At 39.2% G+C, this 20469-nt stretch overlaps 1 protein-coding gene across 3 annotated transcripts in view; it reads left to right on the top strand.

The window, feature by feature from the left end:
- The first annotated feature begins 4101 nt into the window (after window positions 1-4101).
- The window catches only part of etnppl (ethanolamine-phosphate phospho-lyase), a 65780-nt gene continuing 49412 nt past the window's right edge, over window positions 4102-20469 (top strand). For 2 of the 3 annotated variants that reach the window (XM_031792263.1, XM_031792262.1), the window contains exons 1-6: window positions 4102-4280; window positions 5039-5157; window positions 6228-6387; window positions 10714-10788; window positions 11266-11359; window positions 14336-14452. In XM_031792263.1, the coding sequence (XP_031648123.1) occupies window positions 4222-4280; window positions 5039-5157; window positions 6228-6387; window positions 10714-10788; window positions 11266-11359; window positions 14336-14452 (624 nt within the window). In that variant the 5' untranslated portion in view covers window positions 4102-4221. The remainder of the gene's footprint in view (window positions 4281-5038; window positions 5158-6227; window positions 6388-10713; window positions 10789-11265; window positions 11360-14335; window positions 14453-20469) is intronic. The other variant, XM_020504445.2, reaches the window with a different exon arrangement.

Here is a 20469-nt window from a genome sequence, read left to right as displayed (position 1 = left end):
CATACTTAGATAGCCTGGTTTCACTTTTGGGTTGTGGGTGTTTGTCTTCCGTGTCAGTGTTTGTTACCATACGGGACTGTTTCGTTTATTCACGTTTATTGTTTTGTTCCAGTGTTCTGTTGTGTTTGATTAAACATTATGGACACTTACCATGCTGCGCATTCCTCCGATCCTTCTCGCTACTCCTCCTCAGAAGAGGATGACAAGATCCGTTACAACTAGTGAATTACTACTCATCACTACTACACAAGATTTACACAAAACCTACTGGTTTTATTATTACTATTATTATTATTATCATTATTATTGTTTTACTACTACTGAGAAGTCTAATTAAGCAGTAGTGATGTATATACTATAGTATTTTAAGTAGTAATGAGTGATCAATTAGGACCTTTTCACTACTGGTGAACTACATATTTCCTATTCAAATCAGAACATGATTCTCCCTTAATGACTACTGTGTAACTACTGAGCTTTTGGGTATCTACTGTACTACTTAACCTACACATACCTACACAATTCCTACATGTTCACAATAGAATTACTACGTATGCCTACATTACTGCTGGATGCCTACTCAGTCCTACTGAATTACTACTGCCATTTGTGTGTAGTGTTGTTTCAATACTGATCACTACTGACTGCTCCTGATCATTTTTCATTACCTACATAAACCCTTTTGAATTACTATTGAAAACTGGCATATGTACTACTGTTTGCCTATTCAAATTACTATTGACATCTTGTTTCACTACTGTGTCACTACTAGACTAGTGCACATGTTATTTCCTCAAGTTTCTAACTGTAGTTATATCATCAAATCATAAATAAGATAATACAAACATAATTTTAAAAAAATTGCCATTAATTACATATTAAATTACATGTTTACACTTTTTTTGTTAATCCCTTTGAGGCCTTTGACTTAACCATATTCAGATCCTCTATTTTGTTGCAGCCACATTTCCACAAGCACAAGAGACAATCTCATAAGCCATTATCAGTCATCTGCTAACAGAGGTCACATAAGCAGTGGCAATCTTAGCACGTAAATATTGGTGGGGCAAACCAGCAAAGATACTACACTACACAACACTAAACAATACATGAATTACATGATAATGGTTACAAACTGTGCCCACAAACGGTGCCCACAAACTGTTTGGGCTCCCGAGTGGCGCAGCGGTCTAAGACACTACATCTCAGTGCTAGAGGTGTCAAAACCGACCCTGGTTTGATTCCAGGCTGTATCACAACCGGCCGTGATTGGGAGTCCCATAGGGCGGTGCACAATTGGCCCAGCATCGGCCGGGGTAGGCCGTCATTGTGAATAAGAATTTGTTCTAAAATGACTAGACTAGTTAAATATTGGTTAAATAAATAAAACAACGTTTTGTCAACAGCAGAGTTCCAACAGCAGTCCCAACACGATACCACTGCTCCACCTGGCCAAACAGTTCATTCAGCCTCATTTACTGTCTTATAAAAACTGTTGAAATTGCTGATTTACTTAAAAACATGCGGTTTCTACTTACAATTGAGATGTACAAACTATGGCACGAAGGGATGACGAGCAGATAAGAGGCAATCCGTAATTTCGATCAAGACATTAGTGAGTGAGCTAGGACGGCCATAGTCAATATAACTATTTGTTCAGCACTTTTGAAATGTACAGCGACAGAATTCAGAACATGGACCATACTTAAAGTATTCTCCATGTACACCAAGTCAGAACCGTATGATAAATAAAGGTGACAATGAAAGCTCTTACAATATTCGATTATGACATTTCTCTAAAACAGGCTATAAGATACATGTGCACCACCAAGTCAGAACAGTAGGCTGAGTTATAAAGGGAAAGGGGACCAAATGATTAGGGTGAGTGAGGCACATGTGCTACTAACAGCTAACACAACATACACTTAATATTACTTTCTTAGCTACAGTATACATATCTCCCTGGCATATTACATAATTTATGCAGCAGCATACAAGACATTTTTGGACTCACCTTGTTGTGCTGTGCTCACTTAAACAGGAAGGTGGCGCGGCGATCGTTCGTGGGCAAATTTTGTCATCAAAGTCTGGCATTCTCTGGATTTATAGTGCTTTCAAGACAACTGGGAAGTTGGAAAAAAACAAGGTTGAATCATGATGATGTCAGTGATCTTCAGGTCGGCGCTCTAGAAAGAGGCCCAAGTTCCCGACTTGCAATTCCGAGTTGGATAACCATTCAAAACGTATTCTCCCAGTCAGAGCTTTTTTTTTCCAGAGTTCCCAATTGTCTTGAACTCACTGAAGTCTGAGATTTTCCAGTTCCGAGTTTCCAGTTGTTTTGAGAGCGGCAGAACGGATACTGGATTGACAGCATGGACAATGTCGAAAGTTTTCCTTTTAAGCTTGGACCCTTAAACCCAGACTTGGACTAAACACACACTCCCCTGAATAGCAGGCGATACTTTGCAATTGCTTGCAGTTAGTCACTGTTTCCTTCCAAACCACTCACTGTTGAATTTGAGATTTCCAACTTGTTGGGTAATGTTTATGTCCAAGGACCGATGAGCACTGATGCATTTATCTATAATTTCTCTTCATTATTTCTCTTCATATGACAAGGATTGAAAATGATTTGCCAGTAGATTGTTGACTTGACTCATGATGATGACTGCTAGTGTAACAGTTTAACTTTTGTCCGTCCCCTCGCACTTACCCGGGCTCGAACCAGAGACCCTCTGCACACATCAATAACAGTCACCCACGAAGCATCGTTACCCATCGCGCCACAAAAGCCACAGCCCTTGCAGAGCAAGGGGAACAACTACTTCAGGTCTCAGAGCGAGTGACATCACCGATTGAAACACACCACCGCTAACTAGCTAGCCAATTCACATCGGTTACACTAGCTTGCTAGCTAAGATTTTGAAAGTATGATGTTGACACGATCAGTCCAATCAAAGCTACGGTAGATATAATGTGATTTGATGTTGTTTTATCTGTGGCCAATGACCTTGAACCTTCTTGGATGGGCCCTAATAATGTAACTCTATGGCAGCGTTCAAGGGTCTTGAATTTTCATACTCTACCCGTAGATTTTGTGTCCCCATGAGTGACAGAACACTGAGCCAATTATGGCGCAACTAGAGAACATTACCAACCCCTACTCTGTGTATTTTCCGCTGGCTGCCCCACCACAGAAAACACTGAGCTAGGCTGAAACACCTGCATTATGGAGCTGCCTTACTCAAGAAAGCAAAATAGAAACCAAGTTTTTATGCAGGTTTATGTTTTTATATATATATATTTTTTAATTTGAAACTGATATGTGTCACATATTAATGACAAAATAACATGCAAAACAGCTAAACAGGTGGGGCTCTGCCCGGAATGAAGGGTTGCCACTGCACATAATACAACACAGAAAAATATTTGATAAACAATGTTAATCTTACCAACGATGGCCATCAGTGTTCTTATGTCGATGGCCTTCTTGGCAACAGGTCAAAAGAGGTAAGTAGAATGGGTAAGCATATGAATATGAACATACTGTACATTTGCATTCAAACACACATACTATTAGCTAGAGTATGTGTGAAAACAGAGGCTACATAGCTACATTTCAATAGGACTAGCAAACAGCAACCAACAATCCTGTTTGTCTTCTTCTGAGGTCAGGAAAAGCCGATGTCGTCTGGCTGTAGTGTTGTGACTACTTATTTATGATCAATATCAAGTATTAAAAACACTACCTTATTACTATTGAAAGCCTGTGTAGTAAAGCTGTAATGTTTTGACTACTTATTTACTACCGACATCAAGTAGTAAAAAACTCTACCTGTTTATTAAAACTTTTGTTTTCCTAATTAACACTACCAAACTCTACTTGTGTATCTTGAGTAGTGCATCAACTACACATTCACTACACAATCCCTACGTGTCTTTTCATATTCACTACTGCACGAATAGGTTTCGTGTAGTAATTCAGTACTTTATCATGAGTTATAGGCTAATCATGCGTCACCAGCTGTGACTTGCGGTCAGTGTCCTTGCGTTGCCGTTTTCACAGCAGAAATGAAAATGTGTCTAGAGGGCAGTATTGTGCTGCAAATCCGTGTGCGTGCGTGTGCCTGCGCTGGTCCGTTGCAACGCAATTTCTGGACTGACAAAACGGAGATAAATGAGGGACAACTGATCATTTTCTCTGAATGAAAGAACGCCAGGATGACAGCAGAAATGTTTCCTAAGGAGAAGACCATCGATCTTCGGAAAAAGCACATTGGGTAAGACATCGTTTTTTTATAGCCTGTATGCTACTGTGTTTAATAGTCAAATGTCTTCCAAATTCTGCACTGGTTGCTGAGACTATAAGAAAGTATTTTAAATGTAATTACAATAAAGCTATATCACAGGGACTTTCTATTTCGGGAACATTGAAATAATGCCAAAAGAAATGCATGTAATTTTTTATCGAATGTGTATGCTATAAGCAATGCCTGACAGAGAACGTGAGTCCTTTCTCAATTCGAGAGTTAACGTTACCAACATGCCACACAATAACTTGAGATACGTGTCATCTCTTGTCTCAAACCAGAAGTGAAAGAACGTGGTCTAACTGAAATAGGATACTTTTTAAAGTTTCCTTCTTTTCAACACAACAATTATATTTTGCGTAAAAGGTATAGGTTATCGAGACTTTATGTGTGCTATTAGCAACGATAATGATCCTCTTTTATTATATAAGCTGACAGGGAAGCCTAAGGAGAGTGGTTGGCTATGCATTATTTTGAGACCAACCTTATTCATTTTACTGAATTGCATTTCGAATAAAAAAGGTTATTTTTGTTCAAGACAACAAGTCAATTTGAGTATCTTTGCCTCCTATATGTAAGTACACTTATTTCTAGTTATGCCTAGATGCCTTGCCCTTTATGGCACAGGAGGTCGTGAGTGCACATTTCCCTGCAACCAAGAACCAGGATGACCACCATGACCACCAATTGCTACAGTATCAATGTATTAAGACTCCGTTCTCTTTCAGTCCATCATGTAAGGTGTTCTTCAGCCATGATCCCATCAAGATTGTGCGGGCCAAAGGCCAGTACATGTATGACGAGAATGGTGTGCGATACTTGGACTGCATCAACAACGTTGCACACGGTGAGCGCAGGCACAAACACATTATTCACTTACATAGACAGTGACATCACACACTCACTGCAGTGATTTTAGTGTAGAACATGATATGGTCACAGGATCTGATGAAGAAACTGACAGATGTATTGCATACTAAGTTTGCTAGCTTTTGACTGACTAAACCCAATAGAAATGAATGTACAGTACCAGTCAAACGTTTGGACACACCTACTCATTCCAGGATTTGTCTTTATTTTTACTATTTTCTACATTGTAGAATAATAGTGAAGACATCAAAACTATTAAATAACACATATGGAATCATGTAGTAACCAAAAAAAAGTGTTAAAGAAATCAAAATAGGTAGAACAGTTCAAATAAGCAAAGAGAAACGACAGTCCATCATTACTTGAAGACATGGTTCAGTCAATACGAAAACGAAAATGTCAAGAACTATGAAAGTTTCTTTAAGTGCAGTTGCAAAAACCATGAAGCGCTATAATATGGACTTGTTCTTTTACCAAATAGGGCTATCTTCTATATACCAACCCTACCTTGTCACAACACAACTGATTGGCTCAAACGCATTAAGGAAATACATTCCACAAATTAACTCTTAATAAGGCACACCTGTTAATTGAAATGCCTTCCAGGTGACTACCTCATGAAGCTGGTTGAGAGAATGCCAAGTGTGGAAAGCTGTCATCAAGGCAAAGGGTGGCTACTTTGAAGAATCTCAAATATAAAATATATTTTGATTTCTTGAATACTTTGTTCTTTACTACATGATACTATATGTGTTATTTAATAGTTTTGATGTCTTCACTACTATTCTACAATGTAGAAAATAGTAAAAATAAAGAAAAGCCCTTGATTGAGTAGGTATGTCCAAACTTTTGACTGGTAATGTATTTCCATGCAAGAGCAACACAATTACATTTTGTAAAGTATTACCCCTTTCCCTCATCACTACCTAATATCAGGAAGCCAACACTTCTGCAGCCCAGCAGAATGATACAAAAAAAATTAGCAATTTCAATTATATGATTGCCATTAAATTGAAGACCAATTCTATGGTGTGCTTGACTCCCCAGTGGGTCACAGTCACCCAATGGTGGTGAAGGCTGGGGCTGAACAGATGGAACTACTGAATACTAACTCACGCTTCCTGCATGATAACCTTGTCCAGTACGCCCAGAGGCTGCAGGCTACTCTACCTGAAAAGCTCTCTGTTTGCTACTTTGTCAACTCAGGGTATGTACATGGTCATTTCAGTTAATGTTTTTAAACAGTGCCTTCAGAAAGTGCTCCAGAGTGGCGCAGCGGTCTAAGGCACTGCATCTTAGTGCTTGAGGTGTCACTACAGACACCCTGGTTTGAATCCAGGCTGTATCACAACCGGCCGTGATTGAGAGTCCCATAGGGTGGCACACAATTGGGCCGGTGTTGGCAGTCATTGTAAATAAAAATTTGTTCTTAACTGACTTGCCTAGTTAAATACATTTTGAAAAAGACTATTAACAACCCTTGCCTTTTTCCAATTGTTGTGTTACAGCCTGAATTTAAAATAGATTAAATTGCATTTTTTTTTGTCACACACAATACCCCGTAATGTCAAAGGGAAGCTATGTTTTTCCAAAATTTTCCAAATTAATTAAAAATGAAAATTCAATAGGTATTTAAGCCCTTCATTATGGCAAGCCTAAATAAGTTCAGGGGTAAACATTTGCTTAACAAGTCACATAATAAGTTGCATGAACTCACTCTGTGTGCAATACTATTGTTTAACTGGGTTTTTGGATGACTACGTCACCTCTGTACCCCACACATACAATTATCTGTATGGTCCCTCAGTCAAGCAATTAATTTCAAACACAGATTAAACCACAAAGACCAGAGAGATTTTCCAATGCCTCGCAAAGAAGCCTCCTGCTTGTAATAAGTCACTAAAGTAAAACAGCAAAAAATGTGGCAAAGAAATTAACTTTATTTCCTGAATACAACGTGTTATGTTCAGAGCAAATCCAACACAACACATCACTGAGTACTACTCTTCATATTTTCAAGCTTAGTGTTTGCTGCATCATGTTATAGCTATGCTTGTTAATGTTTGGGAGGGGGGGTTAGGATAAAAAATAAAAGGAATGGAGCTAAGCACAGGCAAAATCCTAGAGGAAAACCTGGTTCAGTCTGCTTTACACCAGTCACTGGGAGATGAATTCACCTTTCAGCAGGACAATAACCAAAACACAAGGCCAAATCGACACTGGAGTTGCTTACCAAGAAGACAGTGAATGTTCCGGAGTGGCCGAGTTACAGGTTTTACTTAAATCTACAACCTGAAACCAATTTGACAGAGCTTGAAGAATTTTGAAAATAATAATGGCAACAATTTCTAAAAACATGTTTTCATTTTGTCATTATGTGGTATTGTCTGTAGATGGGTTAGGGAAAGGAAATCCATTTAATCCATTTGAAATTCAAGCTGTAATACAACAAAATGTGGAATAAGTCAAGGTATATGAATACTTTCTGAAGGCACTGTATATCTCTGCAGGTGATCTTTCTATCTAGTCAAAATCACTGATACAGATCCCCCTCCACCCTCTGGTGGTATGGATAACGTATTATTATGTCTCCAGAGAAACCTATATTCAAATAAAGGTCCTATCTATCAAATTACTAAAACGGAATTAGGTGGACTTTAAAAAAATCCCATATTGTGCTCCTGAGTGGCACAGTGGTTCAAGGCACTGCATCTCAGTGCAAGAGGTGTCGCTACAGACCCTGGTTCAATTCCAGGCTATATCACAGTCAGCTGTGATTGGGAGTCCCATAGGGTGGTGCAGAATTGGCCCAGCGTCGTCCCGGCTGGGGTAGACCGTCATTGTAAATAAGTATTTGTTCTTAACTGACTTGCCTAGTTACATTAAATAAAAATATTGGTACAGAAACACTAAACAATGATTTAGATTAATGAAGAACAAGTTGATTGACAAAGTCATGAAACATTTGAACAATTTAATAAACCACTATTCAGCCATGATATCAAAATGCCTCTGGGGTCAAAATGATAGTATGAGGGTGGTTTGTGAACACAAACATTGTATCTACTTCTTGTGAACAATTACCATTTTTTGCATCAAGAGCTCATCTCAATAACAGATAAGCACTGAGCCAAAGATGGTAGAATTTGCAAACACTCACTGGCATTTTGAAATATGGCTTCTCCATTACAAAAATCAAGATTACTCTCTCCAAAGTTACAGTAACATGTGTGTAAACAGGCAGATAGAGACAGACATACAGACAGACTGAAAGACAGAGTTCAGCAGGACTGAACATCACAGAGAGAGGGAAAAGGATAGAGAAGCCAACCAGTGCAGATCTTCTATGAGGTCTGGAACAGTGTCAAGTCCCAGCTATGGGCTTTGGAATGTACACACGTACAATTTTTAGGACACCTCTCAGAACTGGTCTAGACACCGCGTCCTTACACGTGACTGGTAGGGACAACCTGTTATTCTGCAAAAATAAGACCTTTGACCTGTATTCATAACAAAGTACAGAGTAAAAGATAAAAAATACCCTTAATGCAATCAAAACTTTGAAACTGATACTTTGATGTTTTCTGATTTTAGTTTAAACAACACTCTTTTTGCTCCAAGGCAAAACCATGTTTGAATAATGCCGCGTTCATGTGCTAGTCTGAACTAGGAAACTCATACATGTCTGGTTTGCTAACTGTTTGTAGTTATACAATGTTCAACCAGTTAGCAAGTCGGAAATGTCAGTTTCTCCAGTTTTGACTAGCACGTGAATGAATCATTGGTATCCAGTTGAGTTTCTTTTACTTCTACACAGTAAATGTTGCTTTATTGATTGAATGAATCTAAGCACATATCCCTAGTGAATTTTTTATTTTTTTTGCTTGCTAAACTTTCACAAACTGGCTTTGACTTGGCAAAAATAGTTTAAAGTGTATAAATTGGCCCTATTCATCTCAAGAAGTACTAGATGGAGAACCAGTGCCAGAACTCTGCTACCTCATATCCACATGTAATTGCTACATAGTGATATCAATTACAGACAGCATATTTTGTAAGTCGTTTTTAAGATTAGACATTGTGGTGGACAAGGCTGCTATTTGTGTATAAATATTATGTTAAACCCAGCAACATGGTCAGAAGACCACTATGCATGTGAGTGTTAATAGTACCCAGCTGTACAAAAAAGCTTTTGCTCTAATGATACAATGTTTCTATCTGTCATTTGTTATAACAAAACCACAAGGTAAACATAAACTAGGATTTATATTACATCTATATTGTTTATATGCATCTAAAGTTGTTATGTTTTAATGTCTCATTTGATTTTCCTGTGTTTTATGTATAGTAATTTTCCATACTATGAGGTTGGAATAATACTGTGAAATTGAGAAAATTATGATAATACCCTTTTAGTGTAAAAGCTGTTTGAATAGACTGCCTAAAATTTCAGCCTGTTTTGGTGGGATGGAGTTTTGGCCTGCCTGGTGACATCACCAGTTGGTAAATTAGTTAAAAAACAAATAAGAAAGATTGTTCCAAATCTCTCAGCGTTTTCAGTTTCCCCTCCCCACACAGACCACTCCCAGCTAAATTCTTGCTTGAGAAATTGCTCTTTGCTAAATTTTTATTGAAAACAGGCATATTTTTTTGATATTGAGATAAAAGTTTGATATTCCGATTTAAAAAACTGCTTTATTGGACCTTTAAGCCAATTTCCTGCAATTCTACAATTTATCTATGTAGCTGAGAGAATTTTTCTATTTTAAAGCAAATTTCATGAGATTTTACATATTCTGCCATGGAGCTGAGAGAAAATGTAAAAAAAAAAAACATTTGGTCATTTAGCAGACACAATTTACAGAGCAATTTACAGGAGCAATTAGTGCCTTGCTTGAGGGCACAGACCAATTTTTCACAGAGTGGGCTCAGTGATTCAAACCAGCAACCTTTCCATTACTGGCCCAAGACTCTTATCCACTGAACCACCCATGTTGCAATTTTAAAGCACATTTCCTGCAATTCTATGCATTTTGCCATGGATAATGCTGTGTTCTTATGCTCAAGCATAATAACGAAATCAAAACTGCTAAATTCATTGTTTTGGGAATTTTGAATTCTAGCTCTTATTTTGGTGATTGTTAGTTCTCAAAGATGATATTATAAAACATATATAGGTCTATTATATTTTCTACATACTTTATATCTAGTTTTAGTTTAAGTTTACACTGAAAGCGCATTTCCATCCCAAAAATTTATAAAAAATCATATTAAAAAAAAAAAAAACTTTGTTTGTAAAACGTGCTTAGGTGGCCCGCCCAAATATTGCAATGGCAGAAAAATCCCTGTAATGCGAAGATGGTATGGTTATCCAATAATTTGCAACAATAGATGGCCATTCTATCCCTTTATGCAGGGCTGTTAAATATAAACTCTTGTTACTCTTAAACTCTTAACTGTGATATCCAGGGCCAAGTCTGTGTATTCTGTGGTGACTGTGTAACTGAAGTGAACTTTACCCTTTGAACTTCAGCTCTGAAGCCAATGACCTGGCACTCAGACTGGCCTGGGAGTACACAGGCCACAAAGACGTCATAACGTTGGACAAGTAAGTAAACACTGTGGGTGTAGGCATTTGTGTTTGCGACAAGTGAAAAGTTTGCACCTGTTATATAATAGGGAGAATAAAACATAAAAGAACAGAAGGTATAATTAAAACCAGGATCTGATCTTAATGTAAAGAAGAAGTGTAAATACAGAGTTTAAAACGTTGTCTCTCTCCAATAATAACATCTGCATACTTTGCACAGTTGCAAATTCTTTGTAAGTTGTTCTCTCTAAAGCAGTAAAAGCACTAACTAACCCAGACTCGTCTTAGATAATATGCCATCTGGTCCAAATGTTAATTATTCTGCTAACGTGATTTTTTTGTGCCCTAAATGTGCATATGTGTTAGAGAGTTCTATGATCAATGTTCACTTATAACACGTCATTAACCAAATTTACTCTAGATTTCATTGAGAATCTGGTATTTCATCTGTCACCATCAGTGTTTTCAAATTTTTCCATGTTCCTCTATTTGCAGTGCCTATCACGGCCACGTGTCATCGCTCATTAACATCAGCCCTTATAAATTTCACCAGCTGGCCAATGCAGAGCAGAGCAAATCTGTTCACGTGGTAAGTATCCCGGTCCGTCTGCCACCGCAGAATGAAAACATAATGACTCAACATGCTCCATTGGATTTGACAGGGTAGTGTGTGAAACAGGCATAGTAAAGTAGGAAGCAATCCCACAGGTCATGTTCCTGTTCTTATTCTGATAAGATACATACTGTTTTAAGGCGCCGTTTCTCTTTGATGCAGCGATAAAGTTCCTAAGATCAGTCACCTTGATATTATAGATGAAGTCTGATGTGGCTGGTTGTAGGATATCCTACTATAATGTTACATGCTATGTGAACTACGTCAGCCTGTCTCACCACCTTATATGGATTATTAATGTGGGTTGATATGAGAAATTGTCTCGCTAAACTGAGAACCGGAAAATCTAGCATCACTTATTTTCAACCGCAAGATAGAATATGTACATACTGTATCTCAAGTTTGTACTAATGTAATTACTTACCAACTCAAATTTGTAGCTTGCTTGTTTAACAGTAACATGCCTGGTCTCAGTTCTTTTTGAGCCATCACGTGTCACTCCTTGTCACTCATTTGTCAGGAGTTGACATCATAGCACAAACAGATCTGGAACCATGCTAATGTTTGAATAGCCTACCCAGGTGTGAAAGTAAGCCGGTCCGGTACGGGTTTACCAGCAAAATAAGTAGTGGGTGTACATCACACCGGTAAAACATGAGCATATCACAAGAATTGAAACAAAGATGGCAAGAAATCTGTAGGCTATTACACCATCATTTATCATTACCAACTATCAGTCACATTAACATTTTTAGAATGGACTTGAAAATGGGTGGTATACGCTCCAAAATGAAGTGTGGTTCAACGTGAACAATCCAATTTTGCCAAGACAGAGAGGACTGGCCGGAACCGAGACGCACATAGACAGCAGTGGACGCATCAATCAATTCAGGCTACAAGTGTGCCTAATGGCAATCGCCAAATGTCATTTAACTTTTTGGTGTTTTAATAGACGCCTCTTTCCATTCAGCAAATGGCAGGTGCACAGTGAACTGTTTTAGATAGTGGAATTATTTTAGAGTGGTGAATGTTCGCAGGTAGCCTACTTTTTTTAAGTGATTTATTTGACAATCAGATGAAAACATCATGCCTGGTTGTGTTCATGTCACATTAAAAGTTATACATTTTTACAGTTAAATGACATGTCTTTAAAAAAAAAATCTGTACATGCACACATACAGTTCGGAAGTTTACATACACTTAGGTTACAAACACTTGTTTTTCAACCACTCCACAAATTTCTTGTTAACAAACTATAGTTTTGGAAAGTCGGTTAGGACATTTTTCCAACAATTGTTTAAAGACAGATTATTTCACTTATAATTCACTGTATCACAATTCCAGTGGGTCAGAAGTTTACATACACTAAGTTGACTGTGTCTTTAAACAGCTTGGAAAATTCCAGAAAAGGATGTCATGGCTTTAGAAGCTTCTGATAGGCTAATTGAAATGATTTGAGTCAATTGGAGGTGTACCTGTGGATGTATTTCAAGACCTACCTTCAGACTCAGTGCCTCTTTGCTTGACATCATGGGAAAATCTCAAATAAATCAGCCAATACCTCAGAAAAAAATGTGTATACCTCCACAAGTTTGGTTCATCCTTGGGAGCAATTTCCAAACGCCTGAAGGTACCACGTTCATCTGTACAAACAAAGGTACGCAAGTAAACACCATGGGACCACGCAGTCATCATACCGCTCAGGAAGGAGATTCGTTCTGTCTCCTAGAAATGAACGTACTTTGGTGCGAAAAGTGCAAATCAATCCAAGAACAACAACAAAGGACATTGCTGGAAAAGGAAACCGGGAGAAACGTATCTATATCTACAGTAAAACGAGTCCTATATCGACATAACCTGAAAGGCCGCTCAGCAAGGAAGAAGCCACTGCTCCAAAACCACCATAAAAAAGAAAGCCAGACTACGGTTTGCAACTGCACATGGGGACGAAGATCCTACTTTTTGGAGAAATGTCCTCTGGTCTGATGAAACACAAATAGAACTGTTTGGCTATAATGACCATCGTTATGTTCGGAGGAAAAAAGGGAACGCTTGCAAGCTGAAGAACACCATCCCAACCGTGAAGCACGGTGGTGGCAGCATTATGTTGTGGGGGTGCTTTGCTGCAGGAGGGACTGGTGCACTTCACAAAATAGATGGCATCATGACGCAGGAAAATGATGTGGATATATTGCAGCAACATCTCAAGACATCAGTCAGAAAGTTAAAGCTTGGTCACAAATGGGTCTTCCAAATGGACAATGACCCTAAGCACACTTCCAAAGTTGTGGCAAAATGGCTTAAGGATAACCAAGTCAAGTTATTGGAGTGACCATCACAAAGCCCTGACCTCAATCCTATAGAAAATTTGTGGGCAGAACTGAAAAAGCGTTTGCGAGCAAGGAGGCCAAGAAACCTGACTCAGTTACACCAGCTCTGTCAGGAAGAATGGGCCAACATTCACCCAACTTATTGTGGAAGGCTTCCCGAAACATTTGACCCAAGTTAAACAATTTAAAGGTAATGCTACCAAATACTGATTGAGTGTAAGTAACCTTCTGACCCACTGGGAATGTGATGAATGAAATAAATAATTCTCTCTACTATTATTCTGACATTTCACGTTCTTAAAATAGAGTGGTGATCCTAACTGCCATAAAACAGGGAATTCTTACTGGGATTAAATGTCAGGAATTGTGGAAAACTGAGTTTAAATGTATTTGGCTAAACTTCCGACTTCAACTGTAGGAGTTCCAGTACCGGGAAGAAATTAAATTTACTCTCACCCCTGAGCCTACCTCAAAATTCTCATAGTGTTTGATGATGCACACTATGCTAGATCCAAGTATCCCTAAATTCATTGCTCTTTAGACTGATTGCTCAGTTGGTTTTTCACATGCTGTGCTTTTATAAAATATGTTCCAACTGTGTTCTTTTCCCCCATTCCCCTAGGCTCTGAGCCCTGACCTCTACAGAGGCAACTATAGACAAGACCATCCAGACCCCGCCACAGCATATGCCGATGACGTCAACAATCTTATACAGAAAGCCCATGAGAAAGGACACAAGGTACAAAATAAAAATGGTGTCATATTCTGGGTTACCTAACCTAGAGTATCTGATGCCTACAAATAGGGCTGGGCGATGTCGCCTAAAAATAATTTCACAATTTGGTCAAATTTATGGGCGATTCACAATATGAATTTGAAACAATGTAACATTTTCTCTAAATAAGCTTTGATGCAAAACATTAAAGGTCAGTACACTGCATGTCAAATTATACCTAGGCTAAATATATCCTTTCCACAACAATAAGACCCACTGATAATTTTGTTATTTTATCAAAATAGTTTAACCTGCTTTTTTGCGATAATCACTGATCTAACTTTCAAGTCTGTCTATGAAAATGCCATTTCTGTTACAAATCTAACCAGAACCATGCACAATGCACTTCTTGTAGCAGGCATTATAGAAAATTAACACAGATATCATAAACAATCTCTCAAGTACAAGCCCACGTGCTAATGAGCTTGTATATTTAACGTCAACTTGTATCTATTTGCTTGCTAACAAGGTATAACAGTTGAACTGTTATGAATACACCCTCCTGTCCTCTCCAACTGTTTGAACAACATAGCCCGTTCACTTTGTTAAGATATTTGTTAAGATAAGTTGCCTACCTGGTTATGATGCTTATTTTTCAGACTGAGAACAAGTTTCCAATTCCTGATATAAATGCATCCTTAAATGCTCATTGCGCATTCATAAAACACAGACTAAACAGCTAAACATGACAGTCTGTGGCTAAAATGCTACTAGCAGTGATTATACATTTTCCACAATCATGTTAATTGATACTCTCGTTATAGTGCACCACAGTATGAGTCATAATACCCATAAAACCACACGGTCAAACAGGGAAATGGTTCTAATTGTTTTTCCACCATTCATTTTTCCCATAAGGGATTTTAGAAACATTTAAAATAAGGGCTGTGTTTCGTGTAGACTTACCCTGGCGTGACATTTTGATAACTGTGTAAATCTCTCTAGGACAAGGTAAAATATCAGTATATTTGCCTGTATTTTCCCCACCCTCCCCCCAAATGAATTAGCTTCAAATGTAGTTATCAAAAATAACTACAAATGCCATGACGATCTGGACCAGACTGCAGAATCTAGGCAAAAGCAAAAAATCTCTGGATTAACTATCTGATGTTCCCTAAATGTAGTAATTAATACATTGGCTACACTTCTTTAAATAGACAATTCTGTGAACTGTCATGTGCAAGTTTTAAATTGACACAATACTTATTAGCAAAGGTGTCAGCTAGAGATGACGTGCAGGAGCTTGCAGGGATTTGTAGTTTTGCATGATGTCTACTTTGATGCTAATTAGCATTTTCAAATCTGTAAATAGAGCCAAATACCAGTATACAATGCTTTCGGGAAGTTTTCAGACCCCTTGACTTTTTCCACATTTTGTTACCTTACAGCCTTATTATAAAATGGGTTAAATAAATAAAAATGCTCAGCAATCTACACACAATACCCCATAATGACAAAGCGAAAACAGGTTTCTAGAAATGTTTGCACATTTATAAAAAAAACAGAAATACCTTATTTTCATAAGTATTCAGACCCTTTGCTATGAGACTCGAAATTGAGCTCATGTGCATCCTGTTTCCATTGATCATCCTTAGAGATGTTTCTACAACTTGATTGGAGTCCACCTGTAGTAAATTGAATGATATCACATTTACATACAGTACCAGTCAAAATTTTGGACACACCTACTCAGTCCAGAGTTTCTTTATTTTTACAATGTTCTACATTGTAGAATAATAGTGAAGACATCAAAACTATGAAATAACACATATGGAATCATGTAGTAACCAAGAAAGAGTTTTATTTTATATTTGAGATTCTTCAAGTAGCCACCCTTTGTCTTGATAAATGAATCACACTTCACTATCTGGTAGTCAGAGAGACGAATCTGGGTTTGGCGGATGCCAGGAGAACGCTACCTGCCCCAATGCATAGTGGCAACTGTAAAGTTTGGTGGAGGATAGATAATGGTTTGGGGCTGTTTTTCATGGTTCGGGCTTGGCCCCTTAGTTCCAGTGAAAGGAAGTCTTAACGCTACAGCATACAATGACATTCTAGATGATTCTGTGCTTCCTACTTTGTGGCAACAGTTTGGGGAAGGCCCTTTTCTGTTTCAACATGACAATGCCCCCGGTGCACAAAGTGAGGTCCATGCACAAATGGTTTGTCGAGATCGGTGTGGAATAACTTGACTGGCCTGCACAGATCCCTGACCTCAACCCCATCAAACAACTTTGGGATGAATTGAAATGCCGAGCCCCAGGCTTAATCACCCAACACCAGCAATAATTCAACATTTAGTAGAAAGCCTTCCCAGAAGAGTGGAGGCTGTTATAGCAGCAAAGGGGGGCCAACTCCATATTAATGCCCATGATTTTGGGATGAAATTCTCGACGAGCAGGTGTCCACATATTTTTGGTAATGTAGTGTAAATTGATAAAAGTCACCTAGACCACAAGAGATTTACATGTTTGTCAAAACTTCACGCCAGGGTAAGCCTATACGAAATACAGTCCTTATTTGAAGTGTTTCTAAAATGTATGGTGGAAAAACGATTAGAACAATTTCCCTGTTTGACCGCTAGGTTTTATGGGTATTATGACACCTCCACTTTGGGGCTCTATAGTAGGATCTGCTTTGTTTTACATTTTGGGAGTTGAGACATAAAAAGGGTATCGTTATATAAAGGTCAAGTTCTCGTCTTATTACAGTAAAATAATGTCTTAAGTGTTTCTGTGTCCATATGACCGATTCTGTTGGACCAAACCTCAAATGCAAATATGAAGTTTAATCTGCTTGTTGTCAGAGAGGAAGATCTTTCGTCTTTGTTGTTGTGAGTGGCAGGGGGAGGGGCTTGGTGTTAGTGTGGGAAGGTGCACAGTCCAGACAGCACCGAAGGAGCGAAGGAGACGAGACCAAAAAGACAGAATGCTCACAAAAACAACAAAAAATACAAACTTTGATTCTTGCGATACAGGAATTTGGAACATTGTGCTAAAACACATTCAAATTAATCTAATTAATTATATATATTTCCCAGCCCTACCTGCAAATCTACTGAAAATATCTCATAATTATAAACAGTAATTGCTGAACTTAAAGGCGCAATATGAAGATATCACTCCGCCATTGTCTGGTTGCTAAAATTCTAAAATGTTCGCCTTATTTCAGTTTATGTTGCAAAACAAGCAATGTTAATATTTATTTTTGTACCTTTATTTTAACAACATTTGAGACCAAGGCCTCTTTTACAAGGGATTCCTGCATATGCACAATTTACAATGAATAGTGTAAAGAATCATTGTACCATCTCTAAACCGCTGTGAAATATATTTTCAAAAGCCAATAATATCATATTTTCAGCTGTTTGAAGCTGGTGTACAAAACCGAAAGTAAAAATACACAAAAACTAAGCATTGAATGGATCTCTCTTATCAGACTTGCTTTCAATGAGAATGACTGATCTTTAACTCACATTTCTTTGTGAATGTGTTGGGCCACGCACAAAGCTACATTTCACCCCTTTAATATTTGTGACTCACCACATGGATTTGGTCTTATGTAGCATAATGTGAAATTGTGTTTTTTATGTTTGATAAAAGTAGAGACTAAGAGCTACAAAATGGTATATTTTGCATTTGAGGAACAATGGGAAAGTAATTATGCTTTGAAAGTTGATCAACTTGTAAATTCACTTTTGAGAAAATCACCTTTGAATGTTTTGGTATCTAGTGAAAAGCACTTTGTCTACACCCATTCAGCATCGTTCACACCCTCTTAAGCTTTAGCCCCACCCATCTTGTTTCCCTTTCGGAGCGCACACTTGACACACTGACCGATGATTTGTTTACATCTGGATAACATGAAAACAGCCTAACCAGCTCTGCTGGAAACAATTTCATGACTCTTTTTTTAACGTTTTCTGACACCGGCCATATTCAACAGGTGTTGTACACACATCACATAACGTTAGCTAACAAGCCAGCCAGCTAACGTTAGCTAGTTAAACAACAATGAACAAAGTTCCAACAATGCCTAACATTAGGCTCTAACTAGAAAAGCAAACAGCTCTGGGAAACGAATAATAACCTCCGTGAGGGAGCCAGCCAAATAACGTTAGCTAGCTAACGAACAGTACAATTTAGCTTAAGACATATAGCTAGCTAGGTAAACAATGAACCAAGCTAGGTAAACAACGTTTATAAGATCACACGTTACCTAATGTTAGCTAACGAGCGAGCCAGCTAACGAACACAGCTAAAAAAAGCTGTGTTCAACAGGATTACCAACACAGATTGACGAGCTCAAATAGACAGAAGCCTTGAATATGGCAGACCAATTCGAACTCCTCTCTTGGTATGTCCAGCCCACTCATTATCTCAGTCAATCATGGCTAGTGGGAAGGTTGCAACTTTCTGTGGTTTAACCAATAAGGCTTGCAATTTAGCAATTGTATTCATATTTACAGATGGCATACAAGTTTGTAATTAATTAAGGCACATGGAAGTTCACATGTTCCAGAAGGCATTTCTGCCAAAAAACACATTTTGACCAAAAACATTTTTTACGTTCAAACGGCTCTCCTGTGAAGTTGTGACATACAAATGTGACCCGATTCAGGAAACTTGGTGTGACACACTACCTGGATTCGGGCCTATGTAGCAAAATTTGAAATTGTGTTTTTTACATTGGGATAAAAGTAGAGACTCCGAGCTAGAAAATGGTATAGCATACACTGCAGTTGAGGAACAATGAGAAAGTAATTATTCTTTGAAAGTTGCTAAAGTTACCCCACTTTTGAATGTTTTGGTACACCTACTTGTAACGGTTCTCTTGTGGTGAAGGAGAGTCGGACCAAAATGCAGCGTTATGATGATTCATGTTATTTTAATAAAGGAAAACCTATACATGAAAAAACTACCAAAATAATGAAAATGTGAAAACCGAAACAGTCCTATCTGGTGCAAACACAGAGACAGGAACAATCACCCACAAACACACAGTGAAACCCAGGCGACCTAAATATGGTTCCCAATCAGAGACAATGACCAACACCTGCCTCTGCTTGAGAACCATATCAGGCCAGACATAGAAATAGACAAACTAGACATGAAACATAGAATGCCCACTCAGCTCACACCCTGACCAACCAAAACATAGAAACATACAAAGCAAACTATGGTCAGGGTGTGACAGTCAGGACAGAGGGGCAGCTCGGGACAGAGGGGCTCTTCAGACTCCGGCAGCACAGGAGAGGAGGAAGGCTCTGGCAGATCCTGGCTGACTGGCGGATCTGGAAGAGTCTGGCGGATCTGGAAGAGTCTGGCAGACTGGCGGATCTGGAAGAGTCTGGCTGACTGGCGGATCTGGAAGAGTCTGGCTGACTGGCGGATCTGGAAGAGTCTGGCTGACTGGCGGATCTGGAAGAGTCTGGCTGACTGGCGGATCTGGAAGAGTCTGGCTGACTGGCGGATCTGGAAGAGTCTGGCTGCTCCATGCTGACTGGCGGCTCTGGCTGCTCCATGCTGACTGGCGGCTCTGGCTGCTCCATGCTGACTGGCGGCTCTGGCTGCTCCATGCTGACTGGCGGCTCTGGCTGCTCCATGCTGACTGGCGGCTCTGGCTGCTCCATGCTGACTGGCGGCTCTGGCTGCTCCATGCTGACTGGCGGCTCTGGCTGCTCCATGCTGACTGGCGGCTCTGGCTGCTCCATGCAGACTGGCAGCTCCATGCAGACTGGCAGCTCTGGCTGCTCCATGCAGACTGGCAGCTCTGGCTGCTCCATGCAGACTGGCAGCTCCATGCAGACTGGCAGCTCTGGCTGCTCCATGCAGACTGGCAGCTCTGGCTGCTCCATGCAGACTGGCAGCTCTGGCTGCTCCATGCAGACTGGCAGCTCTGGCTGCTCCATGCAGACTGGCAGCTCTGGCTGCTCCATGCAGACTGGCAGCTCTGGCTGCTCCATGCAGACTGGCAGCTCT

Source organism: Oncorhynchus kisutch, linkage group LG16 (assembly GCF_002021735.2).
Source record: "Oncorhynchus kisutch isolate 150728-3 linkage group LG16, Okis_V2, whole genome shotgun sequence".
NCBI classification, from domain to species: Eukaryota; Metazoa; Chordata; class Actinopteri; order Salmoniformes; family Salmonidae; genus Oncorhynchus; species Oncorhynchus kisutch.
Note: the sequence above shows the minus strand (reverse complement) of the source record. Positions and strands in the feature narration are given on the sequence as shown.